This window comes from Neophocaena asiaeorientalis, unplaced genomic scaffold (assembly GCF_003031525.2).
Source record: "Neophocaena asiaeorientalis asiaeorientalis breed wild unplaced genomic scaffold, Neophocaena_asiaeorientalis_V1.1 scaffold37, whole genome shotgun sequence".
Taxonomy (NCBI): Eukaryota; Metazoa; Chordata; class Mammalia; order Artiodactyla; family Phocoenidae; genus Neophocaena; species Neophocaena asiaeorientalis.
In genome coordinates this window covers 805,559-822,613 of record NW_020174269.1, presented here as the reverse complement: position 1 = coordinate 822,613, position 17,055 = coordinate 805,559, and the positions used below count along the sequence as shown (strand labels likewise).

Here is a 17,055-nt window from a genome sequence, read left to right as displayed (position 1 = left end):
AAAAAAAAAAAAAAAAAAAAAACAAGCAAAAACCCTGGAATGGCGTGCAAATTGTTTACATGTATGTACATTGTATAGTGCTCAGAGGGTCTATAATCTTTTATCAGATTTTTTCAGAGGGCAGTGAGTCAGAAAGGTGAAGACAACCTTTTCACTCTTAATAGATTTGATTTGATTTGATTATTCCATCATGCTTCTTAAAAATGCCATGCTTTTCAAAGTGTGACCCTACTAGACTCACTTGGGGACAATTAAAAATTCAGATTCCTAAAAAAAAAAAAAAAAAAAAAAAAATTCAGATTCCTCAAACCCCTCCAGACCCAGGGAAACTGATTCAAAGCTGATTCCACTGAGTGCAAGAACCACAACTTTTGGCATAAATTTTAGTAGGAGAGTTAGTCTGGTAATTTCTGAATATCATTTCTATTTTCTGTTTCCTCTTATCATAAAACTATGAGTTTTCATCCTCTAACCAACAATAGGGTATGACTAGTTCCCATGACGATGATACAACTTATGCTAATTAATTATATTCATTTTATGGCTTTACACTCTTCATTATACTAGTTTTATTTTAGCATCACAGAAGCTAAATATTACCAACTTGTGTGTGTGTGTGTATGTATAAAACATATGACCCAGACATATATGTACAGAATATAGATATTACCTTGTACACTTACCTGAGAAATGCAAGTCTTTGAAATTCCACAGTAAACTCTAAAAGGTCAAATAAAACTTTGCAGTATTTCTTCAGTGGGATAATAAATTTGCAGTAAAATCATTTGGCAGCAAAATGTCACCTGAACTAATGTGAGGATATTTATAATTGTATCCTATTTAGTGTGGGTAGTCATATATTTTGATGCAAAAAGAATATTAATGTGTTTGATGGGGCGCAGGGGAGCACTTCAGACCCTAATAAGAGCGTTATGCAATATGTAGCATATGTAATGTATTAACTTTCTAAAATTCCCACAAATTCTGGATTCTAAGATGCATTTGGCCCCAAAAGGGCTTGGATAAGGAATTGCAGACTTGTAGCATAACCTTCCCTTTCTCACTGCTTCCAGCACTAAAAAGTCAAGTCCAGGCACCACTCCTACAAAAGTGTTTTGGGTGCCGTCCAGTCTACAGGGAAACTTTTCAGGGTCTATATGAATTCTAGTTATTACCCAGACAAAATTAGAAAAGCACCTGCAAAAACAAATTCATTTGCATAAAGTAGCATGACAATGACCACCGTTCTCATTTAGAGCATGAATGTTTTAAACACATTTCACCACCCCCCACCCCAGAAAAGGTTAAATACATCCAAGGTCATATGAAATGGTTCTTTGAAGATAAGTTACAAGCAGATTTGTCTTTTCTGATGCGTCCTGTAGTCCACTGTGTTTGACAGAGTTTGAACTAGGCACTGGCAGAGTTGAATACAGGGAATTTCAGTCTGTAGCAGAAAGGATTAAATCTGATGACTCAGTATCATGGAGTTTTCATTAATTCTTGGAAAGCAAGGAGCTCACAGAAGAAAAAGTAGAGCAAATGCTCAATACATGTAAATAAGCTCAAAATATTCAAGACACAAATGGCCAAGAGATCAAATGTGCTGTTTCTGCATTAATAAAATCAAAGAAAATCAGTATCAGAGCAGTTTCTCTTGAGCTCCTCTAATGTGTGACTTTAAAAAAGTAAACGCGACTAACAAAATTGAAATTTGCAGTTTAAACAACAGTCTTATTTTGTTTCCATGGCAAAGTTTGGGCAAAGGTAGTTTATCGTTAATGTCAGTTTGGCCCAAGAAATATTTCATTCTGAGTTTAACCCAGCAAGCAGACCTTAAGAAACAAACCATAGATATATTAGAAATTCTCACTCTCAGGTCTTAATTATGCCATTGTGTTCCTTACATCCCTTCGACACAATGCTTCTGAAAGTGGGGTTTACCTTGCCATCATTTGGAGACAAGTATTATAAATATGCAGGTTCTTGGACCTGTCACAAACCTAATGAAACCAAATCTATAAGTGGGGTCTGGGAATTTATTATTTTTAACAAACTCCGCTGGTGAAACTAAAATTTGAGAACTCTTGTTGGTTTAGCTTCCAAAGCTTACTAATTGCATTTTTTTTTAAGGGTAGAACACAGTATTATTTCTACATTGATTTGGAAATATAAAAGTTGTGTACATTTGCTAGGTTTCATAGTGTGACTATGGCTCTTCTACTTTGGATACTTTTTAGGGACAGTGTGATTTGAACACATTTCTGTACTTCTCTAGCAGTAATAGATTAATACAACCAAGAATATTACCAAGAGAGGAAGCAACTCACTCAAGTTAATAACAAAAGCGAATAGTTGTAGTGTTTAACATGAGCCAGGCACTCTTTTGAACACTGCACATATAATTTATTTAATCCTCATAACAACTTTATGAGGTAGATGTCAATATTATCTCAGTTTTCTTAGCTAAGTAATTTCCCCAAGGCCACACAGCCTAGTGGCTGTGTCAGGATCTGATCCAGTTTGTCTGGATCCAGAGTCTGTACTGGATCTCAAAACTACTGTCTCTCAGTTTATGTTCTTGGTTAATTTCCATCCTTCATCACTGAGTTTATTGGAATACGCTCTTCTTTAACGTAAAAAACATCTGTTTATTATCTTATACAATATTCACGAGAACTCTGGTTTCCTCTGAAAGATTTAAATTCTTTCAAAGTGTTGGTTGCTGACGGCTCCTGGCTGAGACCCTTCCTAGGAAGTGCCCTAGGCCAAAGGGCACTCCTTTGCCCAGGATTAAGCCCTCTCCTGGAGGAGGGGAGCGCTGACAGCTTGTGTGCAGGGCTTGGTCTGTTAGTAGGGGGAAAACACAAAGACTAGCCGCCTTGCCTCAATCTGGGACAACTCTGAGGGGCCTGTGCAATTCCAGAGCTCCCTGAGAGATTGGCTGGGGTCTCTGTTACAACTCTTCACAGCTTAGTTCCAGGTCCTCCCTTTGCCCAGTCCTGCTTCCCTCACTCCCTTAGTTCACTCCCAAGAGTAGAACTCCTGAGCACAGCTCTCTACTTCATAATGTGTTTTCTGAGTGGACTGACCTGCAAGAGTTGAAGCCAGAACTAGTCATGGGAAATAACTCTGAAGGAATCATTTTAGAGTCAGATCTTCTTCTGACTAGCTAGTAATGAGCACCCACACATCCCAGGTGATGGAGCTCCCAGCATGCTCTAGGGGTACAACTATTAAAACTTCAACCTGTAGTGAATTAGGATGAGATACCCTTGCAAGGGAATGCACTAGCCGGTACACTATGTCAGATGTTTGAGAGGTCCAGGGGAAGTAGTAACTATAAGGACTCCAGAGCTAGATGGCTATTGTTCAGTACCACCAAATACTGGAGAAAGACAATGAAAGGCTACAGGTGAGTCATCACCGATTTCAGGCAATGTGTGAAAGTCTGAGGATCTTCTGGGTGGTATGTAAAGAGACTCAGTTCCTGTTGCTAGAGAACAGAAAAACTGAGGCTTTGGCCCAGGACTAAATTACATAGGGAGCAGAGATCTCAACTGGGAAAGCATTTTATTGCTAAAAGTCAGGGTCTGATTAGGAAGAAATGGGACCCTCAGATCTGGAATAAAGACATATGGGTGGATTAACCCATTAGCCTTGAAAACCTACATCCCTCAGAAGTCCATGGACCTGCAAAAGTGACCCATTCCTCCCTTTTAAAGATTAAATCTTCGCTATTCCTTAAGGCTGACACGGAGGCTCTAAGAGACAGCATTTATCCCCTTCAGATTGCACCCTACCTCCCCTCTTGTCCATAAAAGATTTGTGGTCAAAAAAGTAAAGTGAGAATAAGGTTTGTGGGTGCAGGTGCAGGTTAGGTAGGTAGTTGAACAGGGTGGTGCTAGTATACAATGAATTTGACTAGTTGGCAGATACATAATGGAAGAGGGCTTATCTGCAAGATGATGATTGATGCTGTATCATGCAACTTACAGTGGGTTAAGGAGGGAAGGTGGACTTGTGGGGGAGAATGGCTAAAACACACTAAAATGGTAGAGCCAGAGTCGTGATGAGATTGAAGAATAGGAGCACTAGAGAAAGTGAGCAGGAAAGATAGGAGGGGTGGTCAGAGAATGTGGTATTTGTCCTTGAGATTTCGGAGGTGGACAGCTATTGGCGATGGTGAGGTCTAGGAGAGGGTTGCTAAGGTGGGAATGGAGGAAAAGTTTGCTGGAGATGAGGAGGAGATCAAGGCACTAACAGGAAGAGTGCTGGATGGATCACATGTATGGATGTTGAAGTCAACTAGAGTGTTGAAGAAGGGAGGGGCAAAGAAAGGCAGTGAGCCAGGTTCTGGATTCATCTAGAGTGAGGATCAACGAACAAGAGGTAGATATAGGGCTTCCCTGGTGGCGCAGTGGTTGAGAGTCCGCCTGCTGATGCAGGGGACACGGGTTCGTGTCCCGGTCCGGGAAGATCCCACATGCCGCGGAGAGGCTGGGCCCGTGAGCCATGGCCGCTGAGCCTGCGCGTCCGGAGCCTGTGCTCCGCAACGGGAGAGGCCACAACAGTGAGAGGCCCGCGTACCGCAAAAAAAAAAAGAAAGGTACATATAGTTGACAGCAACGGGCCATTGGTACTTACCCAACAGGCAAACCTGTACTTATGTACCTAGCATAGTGCCCAGCAGGCAATAATAAATATTTGGATACCACGGCATGAATGTATCTGTTTGATGGCATGCTTCTAGACTTGGGTCAACATAGTGGTCTTTTATGAGAGCTTAGAATATAGCTGTGCACCAACCTGCTTCTGGGTGTTCCACAGCAGCTTCTGGGGTCCAGGGCCCTGCCTTCACATAGCCCCTCTTCTCCAGTGCAAAGACAAAACCTCCATCTCCAATCATGACCTCTCCAGAGTTTAACCGTTCTAGGATGCCCTAAAATTACAGAAGAGGAGGAAGAAAAGTTGTTACTTGAATTTTTAAGACAATTTTCTACCTTTAGAACTTTTGCTATCATATTCTTGAGAAGTATGATTTCTTTAGAATTCTCAGAAAATATCTATTTTATACAGAAATTTGTGACTATATTGAGAATCACCAGAATGCTAATATATTGAAAGTTTGTGTATCCATGTGTATGTGACAGGGATGGGGTCTTTCCGAACACATTAAAGAGTATTTGAAGAATATTGTGGGAGGACGTTATGTTTGAATAAATATCTTCAGAGGGATTAAATGAAAAGGTTTTGTTGTAAGGCCTCAAATAAATACTTAAGCACACCTTCTTGAAATGGTGATTGTTAGTCTTTCTTCTTAGTCTATCAATAAACTAAAGAGAGGATTATATTTTATAAAGAAGTTGAAGTGGCATACAATGTTATTAAGGCATTTTGAGACTGAAAAGTCAAAAGATATTTGGTGAAGACAGAAGGAAGGAGATACTACCACAAAGAGGGCCAAGTCAATTAAAGACTTCTGTCTCTGGCGTTAAAATTCAGTTTCCGTAATAGCAGCTGCATTATGCTGTCCAGGAAGTTATGCGTATGCACAGCCCGCTCTCTACAAGTGAGAGAACAGGAAAGAGACAGGTAAATAAAATATTTGTAAACTAATTTCTAATCCAACCTCCATACCTATTCCATTTACAGTACTATGCAATAATTACCCTGGTGTTAATAGAGAAATTTTGAACTTAATATTTTTAAAGGGCTTTGTGACTTAGAAAGTAATTTTCTAGTGTAACCATTTTTTTTTAATTTCAAAAACTCATAGCCTTTAAAAATAAAAGGTACCCTAATTCAATTTAGGTCACTCTGATTTTACAAATGAAGAATTAAGGTCCAGAGTCTCTGAGTGATTTATACACGGTCTTCCAGGTGCAGTGTATATGGCCTCCTGATTCTTTTATCCTTAAATGGTATCTAGATTTGATTTTAAATGGGGGTGGAGAGGGTGGGATAGCCCTGAAAAAGCCGTGTAAAGTAATAACTTGGAATATACTTACCTGTTGTGTTCCATTTATTACTAATAATGGTTGACAAAACAAATGCTGATATAACAAGGGTTACAAATTCTGTGAGAGACATTCGTAGGCTTTTCTGTCTTAGGTCCTCACCAACTTCTGCCTCTCTCCCACACCATTTTGAAACTGGTGCTCAGAGAAAAGAAACATCTGACATTTCTACCTTAAAGCAGTGAAATAGGACTATGCTATATATTCTTGAATAGCCCTTCCACATAGAAAAGATGTCAAGTCCATGAGATAACAGATACAAAAATATAGAATTGATCACATGTAATTTTGAAATCCAAATACCTGTCATGATTACAATGTGTCTAAATGTCGCATTTTTAGATTGACACATATACACCAATATGTATAAAACAGATAACGAATAAGAACCTGCTGTATAAAAAAATAAAATTCCAAAAAAAAGTCACATTTTAAAACTACAACTTTGATCATTATGACCCAATTAACAAGAAAAATAGATATATTGCTAGTCGGTGCAGTTGTATAAAAACAACATGAACAACAGTCAAATAAATGAGATATGACTGGCTGCTAATTTTCATTTGGGTGACGTAATTCATGATATTTTATTCAATCACCTAGCATAGCTAAGAATCTGATATTTGGTGGCAGAGTGGCCAGTGGTGATTCAGTTACCATGCTGTACATTAGTTTATTGAACAATTACATCAGGAAGAACACTCTCTTAGATTCTACTGCATTTTTAAATTACCTGAACTTCAGACTTTCTTGTTCCTAAGCTAAGTGGCTTTTTTTTTTAATGGAATGTGCTATGAGAAAATGCTCAAGATATTGTTCGTGAAAAAGTGTTGCAAAGCAATATGTGTAATATCAGACTTTTTGTTTAAAAAGTACATATTTGCCTAGACAATAAACTAGCAGAATATACATCAAAATGTAGTAGACACTGTTCTTAGTGGTTTTCCTAGTTGTTTACAATGAACATGTGTTAGTTTTGTAACATATGTTTTAATTTTAATCAGAAGTATGGAAGTATTATTGTCCATATTTTGACAGTGACATAGGCATGGAAACGAGGTTACCAAAGAAACTTTTTTTTTTCTTCCCATCTTATGTCCATCTGTTGCTAAAATAATCCTTTAAAATGTTTCATTTTGTGAGTGTGAGTCTGGGGTAGTGGATTAGGATTTATGGCAACGTAAATCGGGCCAAACCAAGAAAAAAATTTAAATCTCCATGGGAATCGTCCTTTCCAGCCTACATCAGCTATTCCTTTAGTAGATATATGGATTGGCAAAATTCTCCACCTAACTGAACAGGTGACAGCCTATAATCGGTTGCCATCTCAGCATCTTAAATCCTGGGACTGCATGGCATTTAAAAAAATTAATTGAATTAATGTTTTTCCTTGTGTGGGGGTCTTTTTAATTTGAGGTGGGGTCATCCCTTTAGAAACTAGGTACAGCCCGTTTCTAAAGGGATGGCTGGCAATGAATTTGGGAGGTGGACCTGCCCCCACAGTCCTTACAGCTGCAGGAGTACAGTTGGCCTGGCCCTGTCTCCTCCGCTGCCATTCCCTGGGCCTCTGCCAGACATGGAGTTGGGTGCTTTGACACCCAAGGGGCAAGCATATTCCCTACTCCCTCCGTCCTTCTCTTCCCACTCCTAACCATAGTCCTACTCTCAGTGCATCCATCCATCTCCCCCCCCCGCACCCCCCCCCCCCAAGTAACTAGACGAAGGCCCACAATCTGGACTGAAACACTCGTCCCCAGGGAAGGGCGGGCTTGTTACTGGGTTTTTATTTTTAAAACTTATTAACAGTCCTTCCTCAATATCTTACGGCCATTGTGCTTAATTTTTCTGAAACCGTCTTTTCGAGGCCCGCATGGTGCCCTGTTCTGTGATCGCTGAAACCAAACTGCGGGATGAAAATTTACATCATCCAAACAACGCCAGAGCCTTAGGGCTGCGGCGGGGCGGGCTGGTGGGTGCAGCGAGAACCCTGCAAGGTAGGGGCCCTGAGACCCTAGGCGCCTGTGAGGGCGCGGGCGGGACACGGTGGGAGCCCGGGCGCGCGCCTCCCTGCCCTGCAAGCGCGGGGCGTCAAGGGTCGAGCGCGGTGGCACGGGCGCAGACCCCAAGAGGAGCCCGGGGCACGCAGCAGGGCGACCCCGAGTCCCACCGCCGTGGGGGAGGGAAGTGGCACCTGTGGGTCTAGGAGCCGCATCTTGGGGGAGTGCTCAAGACGTTGGGAGTCTCAGCGCTTTGGGGGCGCTCTGGAGTTGGGGGTCACATAGTTCTAGAGGGCGCTCTGGTCAGGGGGCAGGAGTGGGGACTCAGAGGCGCCTTGGGGTCCTGCAGCAGAAGTCCGGGGGGGCCTTCTGGTCACAGTCAGGCTCTAAGGGCTCCTCTGCGCTCCCCGCGGCTGAGATGCGATGCGGGGCTGGTTTGTGGATCGAAACTCAGAGCTTTGGCCGGGATGGACAGCGCCCTTGGGTCCCCTGCAGACTCACCTTTTTGGCCTTTTTGCCCCCAACTGGTGCCATCTTCGTGGTGTCCCGGACGGACGGTACTTAACACGGACGAGGACCGGCGAGGCGAGCGTTTCCCCCTGCGAAGCCCGAAGCTGCACGGCGGCAGCAGCCGGGCTCTTTATACCCGCTGCTCCCGCGGGGTGGGTTTCCCCACCCCCGGTGCAGTCCAACGCGGGCCTCGGGCGGGGAACACGCCCACCAGCCTTTGATCCCGGCCTGTCGCTGCTTGGGAACCTGCGTGCGGAGGAGGTGATCGAGATTGTTCTGCCCAAATGGGTGAAACCATCCAGAAGTAAAATAATAATAATAATAATGCTGCCACTCGCTCAGGTTTCAGACCTACCTGTGCCCGGCCCTTCTTTTCCCCTCGCGGGTCCCCGACCCTGATTTCTCCCTTGCCTGGGATCGTGTATCATTACTTCCTTAAGTCGCTAGGCCAGACCCCTAAGAATTCCATCCAATGCCCAAAAATTTGTCAAAGGCCGAGGTTACAAGATTATTGAACGAGGAGGCTTGCAGTTCTTGGAAGAACTTCAGCCTGAAGTGTGACCTCCTGTGTGATATACACGCAGTGGGTATGTATCCAAACAAAATATGACATTTACAGAAGGGTCCGATACTGACCCTGCATTAGTGTGTGTGTGTGTGTGTGTGTGTGTGTGTGTGTTCAAAGTGAACTTTGCCCTTATATCCAAACACGCCTTACAGTTTCTAATAATATCTTTGCAATATTTAACAAGGACAAACACTTAACGTTTATATATGACAGTGGAAATGTACTTTACAGACTTCAAAATTCAGCGTGAAAACTGTGTATAAAAACGAATAGGCATTAGAGAAACTGGAGGAAAATAGAAATGTTAATAGTAGTTATCTGTTGATGGTAGAGTTCGGTCTTGCTTTTATTTTATTCATTATGTTTTACTGTATTTTCCAAACTTTCTTTACAGTGAGAACACACTGACTTTAAAAAAAATTTTAATTTAATATATTTATTTTTTATACAGCAGGTTCTTATTAGTTATCCATTTTATACATATTAGTGTATATATGTCAATCCCAGTCTCCCAATTCATCCCACCACCACCCCCAGAACACATTGACTTTAAAATAATGAAAACATTACTTTAGAAAAATGTACAATGTAAGAGTAAATAGCCTAGAGAACAACTAAAAAGTCTGAAGTAGAGTTCAGAAACTTTTACCCAAATACATAAAAGCGCACAAGGAAATTTTGTATGTAGAACAGTAACCTCTATTTCAACAAGTGCAAAGAAGGAAATTACTGTAGCAAGTGATGAATTAATACAAATTTAGTTGCTAAAATTAGGTGCACTTGAGATAAAACTGAGAAATTAGAAAAGTCCTTTTGCTTCAGGTAATTGTCAAGTTTAAAATGGAAAAAAGGGAAGGATGATGGATGCATATTGTAATTAATGCAAATGATCTATTATTTCACCTGTCCGGCAAGAATGAGGCATTAGGTAATGTAGGCATCCTTCACAGTGCCTAGATTTTCGACCATGAAAGCATTGGAGTGTATGAGTAGGTAACAGTTCAGTTATTTAATGCGTCAACTACGTATATTATTGATATTAACCAGGTATGGGTGAGACAGGCAGGTTTAGGCTGAGTCTAGTGAGGGCTGCAGAGAGCCGTTGCGGTGGTGGGTACTAGTCGCTAGGGGGCAGTATCAGGGCTCGACAGTAAAAACTGAAAGCAGCTGTTCTCAATTTCACAGTTCGTCCACTTTCAGCAAAACTCAGGAGAGATTTTAAACTAGCAACATTTAATTTAAAAATGAATTGCGAACTTTTAGTAGATAATATAGACACATGGCAAAAATGTTAAAGTCTTTCCCCAGCTGCTATTCCCAGGTCAAGTCCTCCCTGGAGATAACCACTGTTACCTGTTAACTATTCTTCCGGAACTCTGTGCCTATGTAAGTGTATACATGTATAGATAAGGATTTGTATTTAAATGCAGGGAATTTAATTTATTTAGTCACTTATCCACCTCCACCTTTTCTGAAATGATTAATAGGCAGCTGTTGAAATAATTTTGTTTTTCTTCAGCTTCTCAGTTTGTTCTACCTCCACTCCCCACGCCAATGGGGTCCATTAAAAAAATTCATGCACCTACTATTTCCGTAATAGCTAATAACATCCACAGCTCACTGAGTGCTTACTATGTGCCAGGCGCTACGTTAAGCCTTTTACATATGCAATATTATTTACTCCTCACAATTCTGTGAGGTAGACACCCCCTCTTTGTCCTCAAACCATGAACTCAGCGGGATATAGAAGAGTTATCAGAGTGACCTCTGAAGGCCCTGTGCCCCATTTCCAAAGTACAAAGTACTAAGGTGGCTTGGATGCCACCTGGGGAGTGAGTTCCGTAGTAACTGTTCTTGGAAGGCTGTCTATGTTCTCTGTTCTCTGCTAGAGCAATGAGATGAGGAAGATCATATAGCACGGAAGTCTTTGACCTCCTACGTAGACATTTGGGGTCAAAAATATATCCTGAAGGGAAAGAGGAGGGTTAGAGCTGGAGGTCAACTCCCTCAGTTTTATAACCTCAAAAAGAGAGGTTATGGTTCCATCTCCAGCTAGTGCTTTGCTCCACTTATTACCCTATTTATTAATTCAACAGACATTTAAGGCCTATGCATACAATGATTCAAGCACCATGCTTGTTGCCGGAGATAAAGGATATTTCCTCCGTTTTCCCAAAAGGGGGAAATAGATTCCATCTCATGTAAGAGTTAAAATGTCCCCTTTATCAATATGCATATGAAAAAAATGTCAGGACTTTTCATTTTCCATTCAACTGGGATCATCTTTAAAATGAAAGTGGCTTTTCATAGATCTTTTTAGACTAAAAATGTTTTATATAGCCTCTAACTGTTGAACATGTTTTATGTTTTAACATCATGTAGAACAGTGTTTGCAAACTGGTAGCATGGAAATGGGGCCAACTTCTGTGTTTACTTTGGCAAGGCCAGTGTTTTGAAAAAATTGAATGTGAATTCCTTTATGTGGTGCCTTCCCATTTGCCAGTCTGCCCAACACCCAGTTGTTCCACTCTTGATTGGTTCACGTATTTACCTTACCTTGAAGGCATGTGAGTTTTCAACCTCTGCTGTAAGTAGAAGGAATATTGGGGGTTATCAAATATATGTGAGATGTCCTTTGGTCCGAGTTCTCCCAAATAGCCCCCAAACTGAAGATTTCACTTCCCTTATATTTTTCTATTGCCACTAATCTCAGTTATTTTTTGTTGCCACTATTTGGGATCATTGTAAAGGGATGGTGGGGGTGGGCTTTTCACCTAAAACCCTCTTTCCTGGGTACACAGCCTTTTCTCACTTTATCTTTTCTGGTAGTACAGCTGGTCCCAGAACAACTCAGGGGTTAGGGGAGCCAACCCTCTGCACAGTCAAAAATCTGCCTGTAATTTCTTGTCTGCCCACCTTGTCAGCGGTTCCTCCGTATCCATGATTCAGCACCCTTAGATTCAACTGTCTGCAAATCATGTATTACTGTAGTATTTACTATTGGAAAAAAATCTTTGTATGAGTTGACCTGCACTTTTCAAACCCTTGTTGTTCAAGGCTCAGCTGAACTTCATTCCCTCTGTCCATTGCAACGGCTGCACTCAGCACGATCCCAACACACCAGGCACGTTAAACCACATCACACAATTACTCCTCTTTTAAGGGTCTTGGTTATTTATGTAAAATTCAAGCTGAAGCTAGGTGACTTCTCAGATTCCTTTTTTGCAATTGGCTTAGCGTATGCTTAGAGCAAAAAACAACCTTTTCCCATGTTTTTTCTTTGCCTTCCTCTTGTGGTCAGCAAGCACTTCCTTCGACTGGCTGAGAGGATACCTCTGGCTCCTGTTCCTGCCTCCAGCTTCTGCCCATTCCTAGTTCCTGGAGAAATAGTGGGTTTTATTTTTGCTGAACTATTCAGGACTTCTTTCCACCACAGGCAAAAATGCTTCGCTCAGAGCTCACAGATCTGCCATCTTGTACAGTCTCCTGGATTCTGCAGAAGAGTTCTCTAGCCAATGTTCCTGTGAATTCTGGATACCCCCCGTTTCCCAGACTATCCTCTCAGCAAGGTAATTGCTTCCCAGGTTCTCTTTCCAGCTCTGAAATTTTCTCTCCTCTCCTCCCTTTCCTGTAATGCTTTCTAACAGGATAATTAGCCTGTCTTCTTTGGTCATGTGTTCTTTTGCTTCTTTTTCTCGAAACAAAACAAAACCAGAAACTATAACTTTATGGGCACTTACTATGTGGAGTTAGCCATGCTAAGTGCTTCATAGGCATTATGTAATCTTCACAGTAAACCCAGGAGGTAGGTGCTTTGCCATCCCCATTTTACTGACGGCAATACTGAGGCACACAGTTTAAATGGGAACCTTCCCAAGGTCGTGCCAACAGCAAGCACAGAGCTGAGAGGAGGATTTCAGCCCAGGATGAATGTTGTCAGAGATCATACTCTTTAGAGCGACTCTATTCTTCCTTTTCAGTAAACTGTTTTTCTAAAAAAAAAATTTCCAAACTCTTTATAACCTCATCCAACTCACGGCCCCTGCCACTCACCTGGCCCAACACAAAGGTCCCTTCTCCTGGTCAGGAGAAGTCCAGATTCACTAGAAATACAATTAGTTACCAACAAGTTACTGACAGAAAACAGTCTGCCCTGTCCAGTCTCCACGTGATGACTCTTGGATTGCGTGTAACCCCTGGCTTGTCCAGTCATACTGAAACTTTGTTGTTTTAAATGGGTCCTGGAAAAGAAAAGCCATAATTTCCCGGGATAGGCAAGCAAACCTTGGTTTCCTACACCTTTTTTTTTTTTTCTCGCGGTACGCGGGTCTCTCACTGTTGTGGCCTCTCCCCGTTGCGGAGCACAGGCTCCGGACGCGCAGGCTCAGCGGCCATGGCTCACGGGCCCAGCCGCTCCGCGTCATGTGGGATCTTCCCAAACCGGAGTACGAACCCATGTCCCCTGCATCGGCAGGCGGACTCTCAACCACTGCGCCACCAGGGAAGCCCGTACATCTTTGAAAGGTGAATAAGATGTCGTTTGCGTCTTTGAATGGGAGAAGGTGGAGTAGGGGCTAAAGATCCCCTTTTCCCGTGGGTCTGGCACATGATGTCTGTGTGGTCCATCAGCTCCCACACGCAGCTCCCGATTTGAGGAGTCATACCCCAGGGACAACCACATGTCCTGGTCCAGAACCTGCAGGGGAAGTACACACCAGGTTGGTGAGTGTGCGGTGTGAGAAGGAAGAGCTGGAGAAATAAAGAAATTATCACCGGTGGCTCAGAGAAAATCTGGTCATGGTGGGGTGAGATGTGGTGTCCAGCCCAGGAAGTGTCAGACACGAGGACCCTGCTGAGGAGCTTACGTTTGATGGGAAACTCTCTGCTGGGCTGGAACCAAAGATTCCCCCCACCGTTTTTTTCTCACAAAAAACATGCTGTTTCCTATTGGTCTGCACATCACCGTTTCACTAGTTAGCTGCATCCAAAGAGGGTGTGGTGAGGGCTTTTAGCTTGGTGATGATAGTAGAAATCTTCGTCCATGTAAAGAAAGCATTTCTTTGGGGTGGGCTGGTACATGATTTTTGTCTCCTTTGAAAATTAATTAATTAATTAAATATTTTTATTTTATTTATTTATTTATTTTGGTTGTACCGGGTCTTAGTTGTGGCATGCGAACTCTTAGTTGTGGCACGCATGTGGAATCTAGTTCCCTGACCAGGAATCGAACGCGCATCCCCTTCATTAAAAGGCGGATTCTTTTTTTTTTTTTTTTTCTCGCAGTACGCGGGCCTCTCACTGTTGTGGCCTCTCCAGTTGCAGAGCACAGTCATCCAGACGTGCAGGCTTAGCAGCCATGTCTCGTGGGCCCAGCCGCTCCGCAGCACGTGGGATCCTCCCAGACCGGGGCACGAACCCGCATCCCCTGCATCGGCAGGCGGACTCCCAACCACTGCGCCACCAGGGAAGACCCATGATTTTAGTCTACTTTAAGATCATTACCAGTGCACAGCCCTCAGTTAACTTAGAAAAGTGACAACACAAGTAATAACTGAGTATCATCACCCACCAGCTTCTGAACCTCAGGAATATAGGAACATATATGTTTTTCAAGTTAATATGTGCATATAATAGGAACCCCAAAGAGTAAAATGAGGGGTACCAAAAAAATGAGGTTCTCTCTAGCTTCCACTTCCCGAGTTTTGGCGTTTTTGGTATTTATAACCTACCCAGGTTATAAATAATTTAGAAAGAATTTCTAAAAGAAGTTGGTACTTTCAGAAACCAGCTTCCAGTGATACCACTACAAATCAGCCAGAATAACTAAAATGAAAAATACAAAATGTTGGGGAAGATGGGGAGCAACTGGAACTCTCGTTGCTGCTAGTCAGAGTATAAACTGGTACAACTCTTTAGGAAAAAAATGTTTGGTGGTATCTTTTAGAGCTGCACATATCTGTATCAAGCAGTTTCACTCCTGGGTGGAAACGTGTATAACTGTTCCTCAAAAGAAATGTACAAGAATGTTCATAGCAGCCTATTCATAAATGGCCCAAACTGGAAACTGCCCATCGACAACAGAATGGGAAAATGAATTGTGACACACACTATATGGAATTCTATATGTAATGTGAATGATTCACTTATAATTACATGTAACAATATGAATGAATCCTACACTGTTGAGTAAAAGAAACCAGACACAAAAGGGAAATACCTTAAGTTTACATTTATATAATGTACGGAAACAGGCAAAACTAAGTTATGCTCTTAGGAGTCACAATATTGATTACCCTAGGGGAAGGGGTGGTGACAAGAAAGGCATGGAGTGCTTTTGGGTTGCTGGTAATGTTCTAGTTCTTTGATCTTAGTGCTGTGTACATGGAGTATGTTTGGTTTATGAATACTCACCAAGCTGTGCATTTACAGCAAATATTTTTTTTTTATAGATCTTATACTCTAATGAAAAAATTAAAAACGAGAATTAAAATGACAAAAAACATTTTCTTGGCCTTTTGTGCAACCCACAAAATGCTCAATAAACTAAATAAACTAAAAAAATGAAAATAAACCTGTCTAGATTTTGAATACAGTCATTTCATTGCTGGTAGGAAATGATTTAGGCAGACAGTATTAACTCTAATAGTTTCCTTGCTATAAAAGTAATCCATTTTGGGCTTCCCTGGTGGCTCAGTGCTTAAGAATCTGCCTGCCAATGCAGGGGACATGGATTCGAGCCCTGGTCTGGGAAGATCCCACATGCCGCAGAGCAACTAAGCCAGTGAGCCACAACTACTGAACCCACGTGCCACAACTACTGAAGCCCATGCACCTAGAGCCGTGCTCCACAGCAAGTGAAGCCACTGCAATGAGAAGCCTGTGCACTGCGGGGAAGAGTAGCCCCCGCTTGCCACAACTAGAGAAAGCCTGCGTGCAGCAATGACCCAAAGCAGCCAAAAATTAATCAATTTTTTTTTAAAAAAGTAATCCATTTTGAAAAATAAATTCAGTCCTTAATATATACATAAGGTACCCTAAATTCAAAAGGTCACTAATTGTTAATGAGATTAACTATACACTCATGATCTAGAATAAACTATAAAAAGGAAAAATTAAAACACTATTTCAGGGTCAGTTTCGTTTTAGTTTTAAATGACTGTTAGATCAACATTGTATAATATATAGAAGAAAGTTAATTTAAATTAATCAGTTAAGACATTCACTTAGTTCAAAATTCAAATAAAAAGGGGTATCCTGTCCCTCAGGCACTCAGTTTCCCCAGTCAACCAATGTTTCAGTCCTTTTGTGTCCATTCAGAAATATTTTATGCATATACAACAAATATGTATAAACATTCTTTGCCCCCCATTTAACTAAGCAGTAGTGCCCCATAGACACTATCTCCGCCTTGCTTTTTTTACTTAACGATATATATTCACAATCATTTCATATTAAGATGAGGAAGTTCCTCTTTTTTTAGTGGCTGAATAATATTTTATTGTATAATATACCAGAATTTATTTAGCATGTCTGCACTTACGGACAGTAATATTATTTCCATGCTTTGCCACTTCACATAAAGCTGAAATGAATAGCATCCCACGTCCATTATTTTATACATTTGAATAAATGCAGGCATACCTTGTTTTATTGTGCTTCACTTTATTGCAATTCACAGATACTGCATTTTTTACAAATTGAAGGTTTGTGGCAACCCTGCGTCAAACAAGTCTATCAGCACCATTTTCCCAATAGCATTTGTTCACTTCATGTCTCTGTGTCACATTTTGGTAATTCTTGCAATATTTCAAAATTTTCAGACTTCCCTGGTGGCGCAGTGGTTGAGAGTCCGCCTGCCGATGCAGCGGATACGGGTTCGTGCCCCTGTCCGGGAAGATCCCACATGCCGCGGAGCGGCTGGGCCCGTGAGCCATGGCCGCTGAGCCTGCGCGTCCGGAGC

The 17,055-nt window shown here is 41.8% G+C and overlaps 1 protein-coding gene across 2 annotated transcripts in view; it reads right to left on the bottom strand.

Moving 5' to 3' along the window:
- The window catches only part of BHMT (betaine--homocysteine S-methyltransferase), a 21,319-nt gene extending 12,697 nt beyond the window's left edge, over nt 1–8,622 (bottom strand). The window contains exons 1-3 of one of the 2 annotated variants that reach the window (XM_024755729.1): nt 8,519–8,607; nt 5,453–5,566; nt 4,810–4,942 (exon numbers count right to left, since the gene is read on the bottom strand). In XM_024755729.1, the coding sequence (XP_024611497.1) occupies nt 4,810–4,909 (100 nt within the window). In that variant the 5' untranslated portion in view covers nt 4,910–4,942; nt 5,453–5,566; nt 8,519–8,607. Of the gene's footprint in view, nt 1–4,809; nt 4,943–5,452; nt 5,567–8,518 lie in introns of both variants that reach the window. The other variant, XM_024755728.1, reaches the window with a different exon arrangement.
- Nucleotides 8,623–17,055: the final 8,433 nt, after the last annotated feature.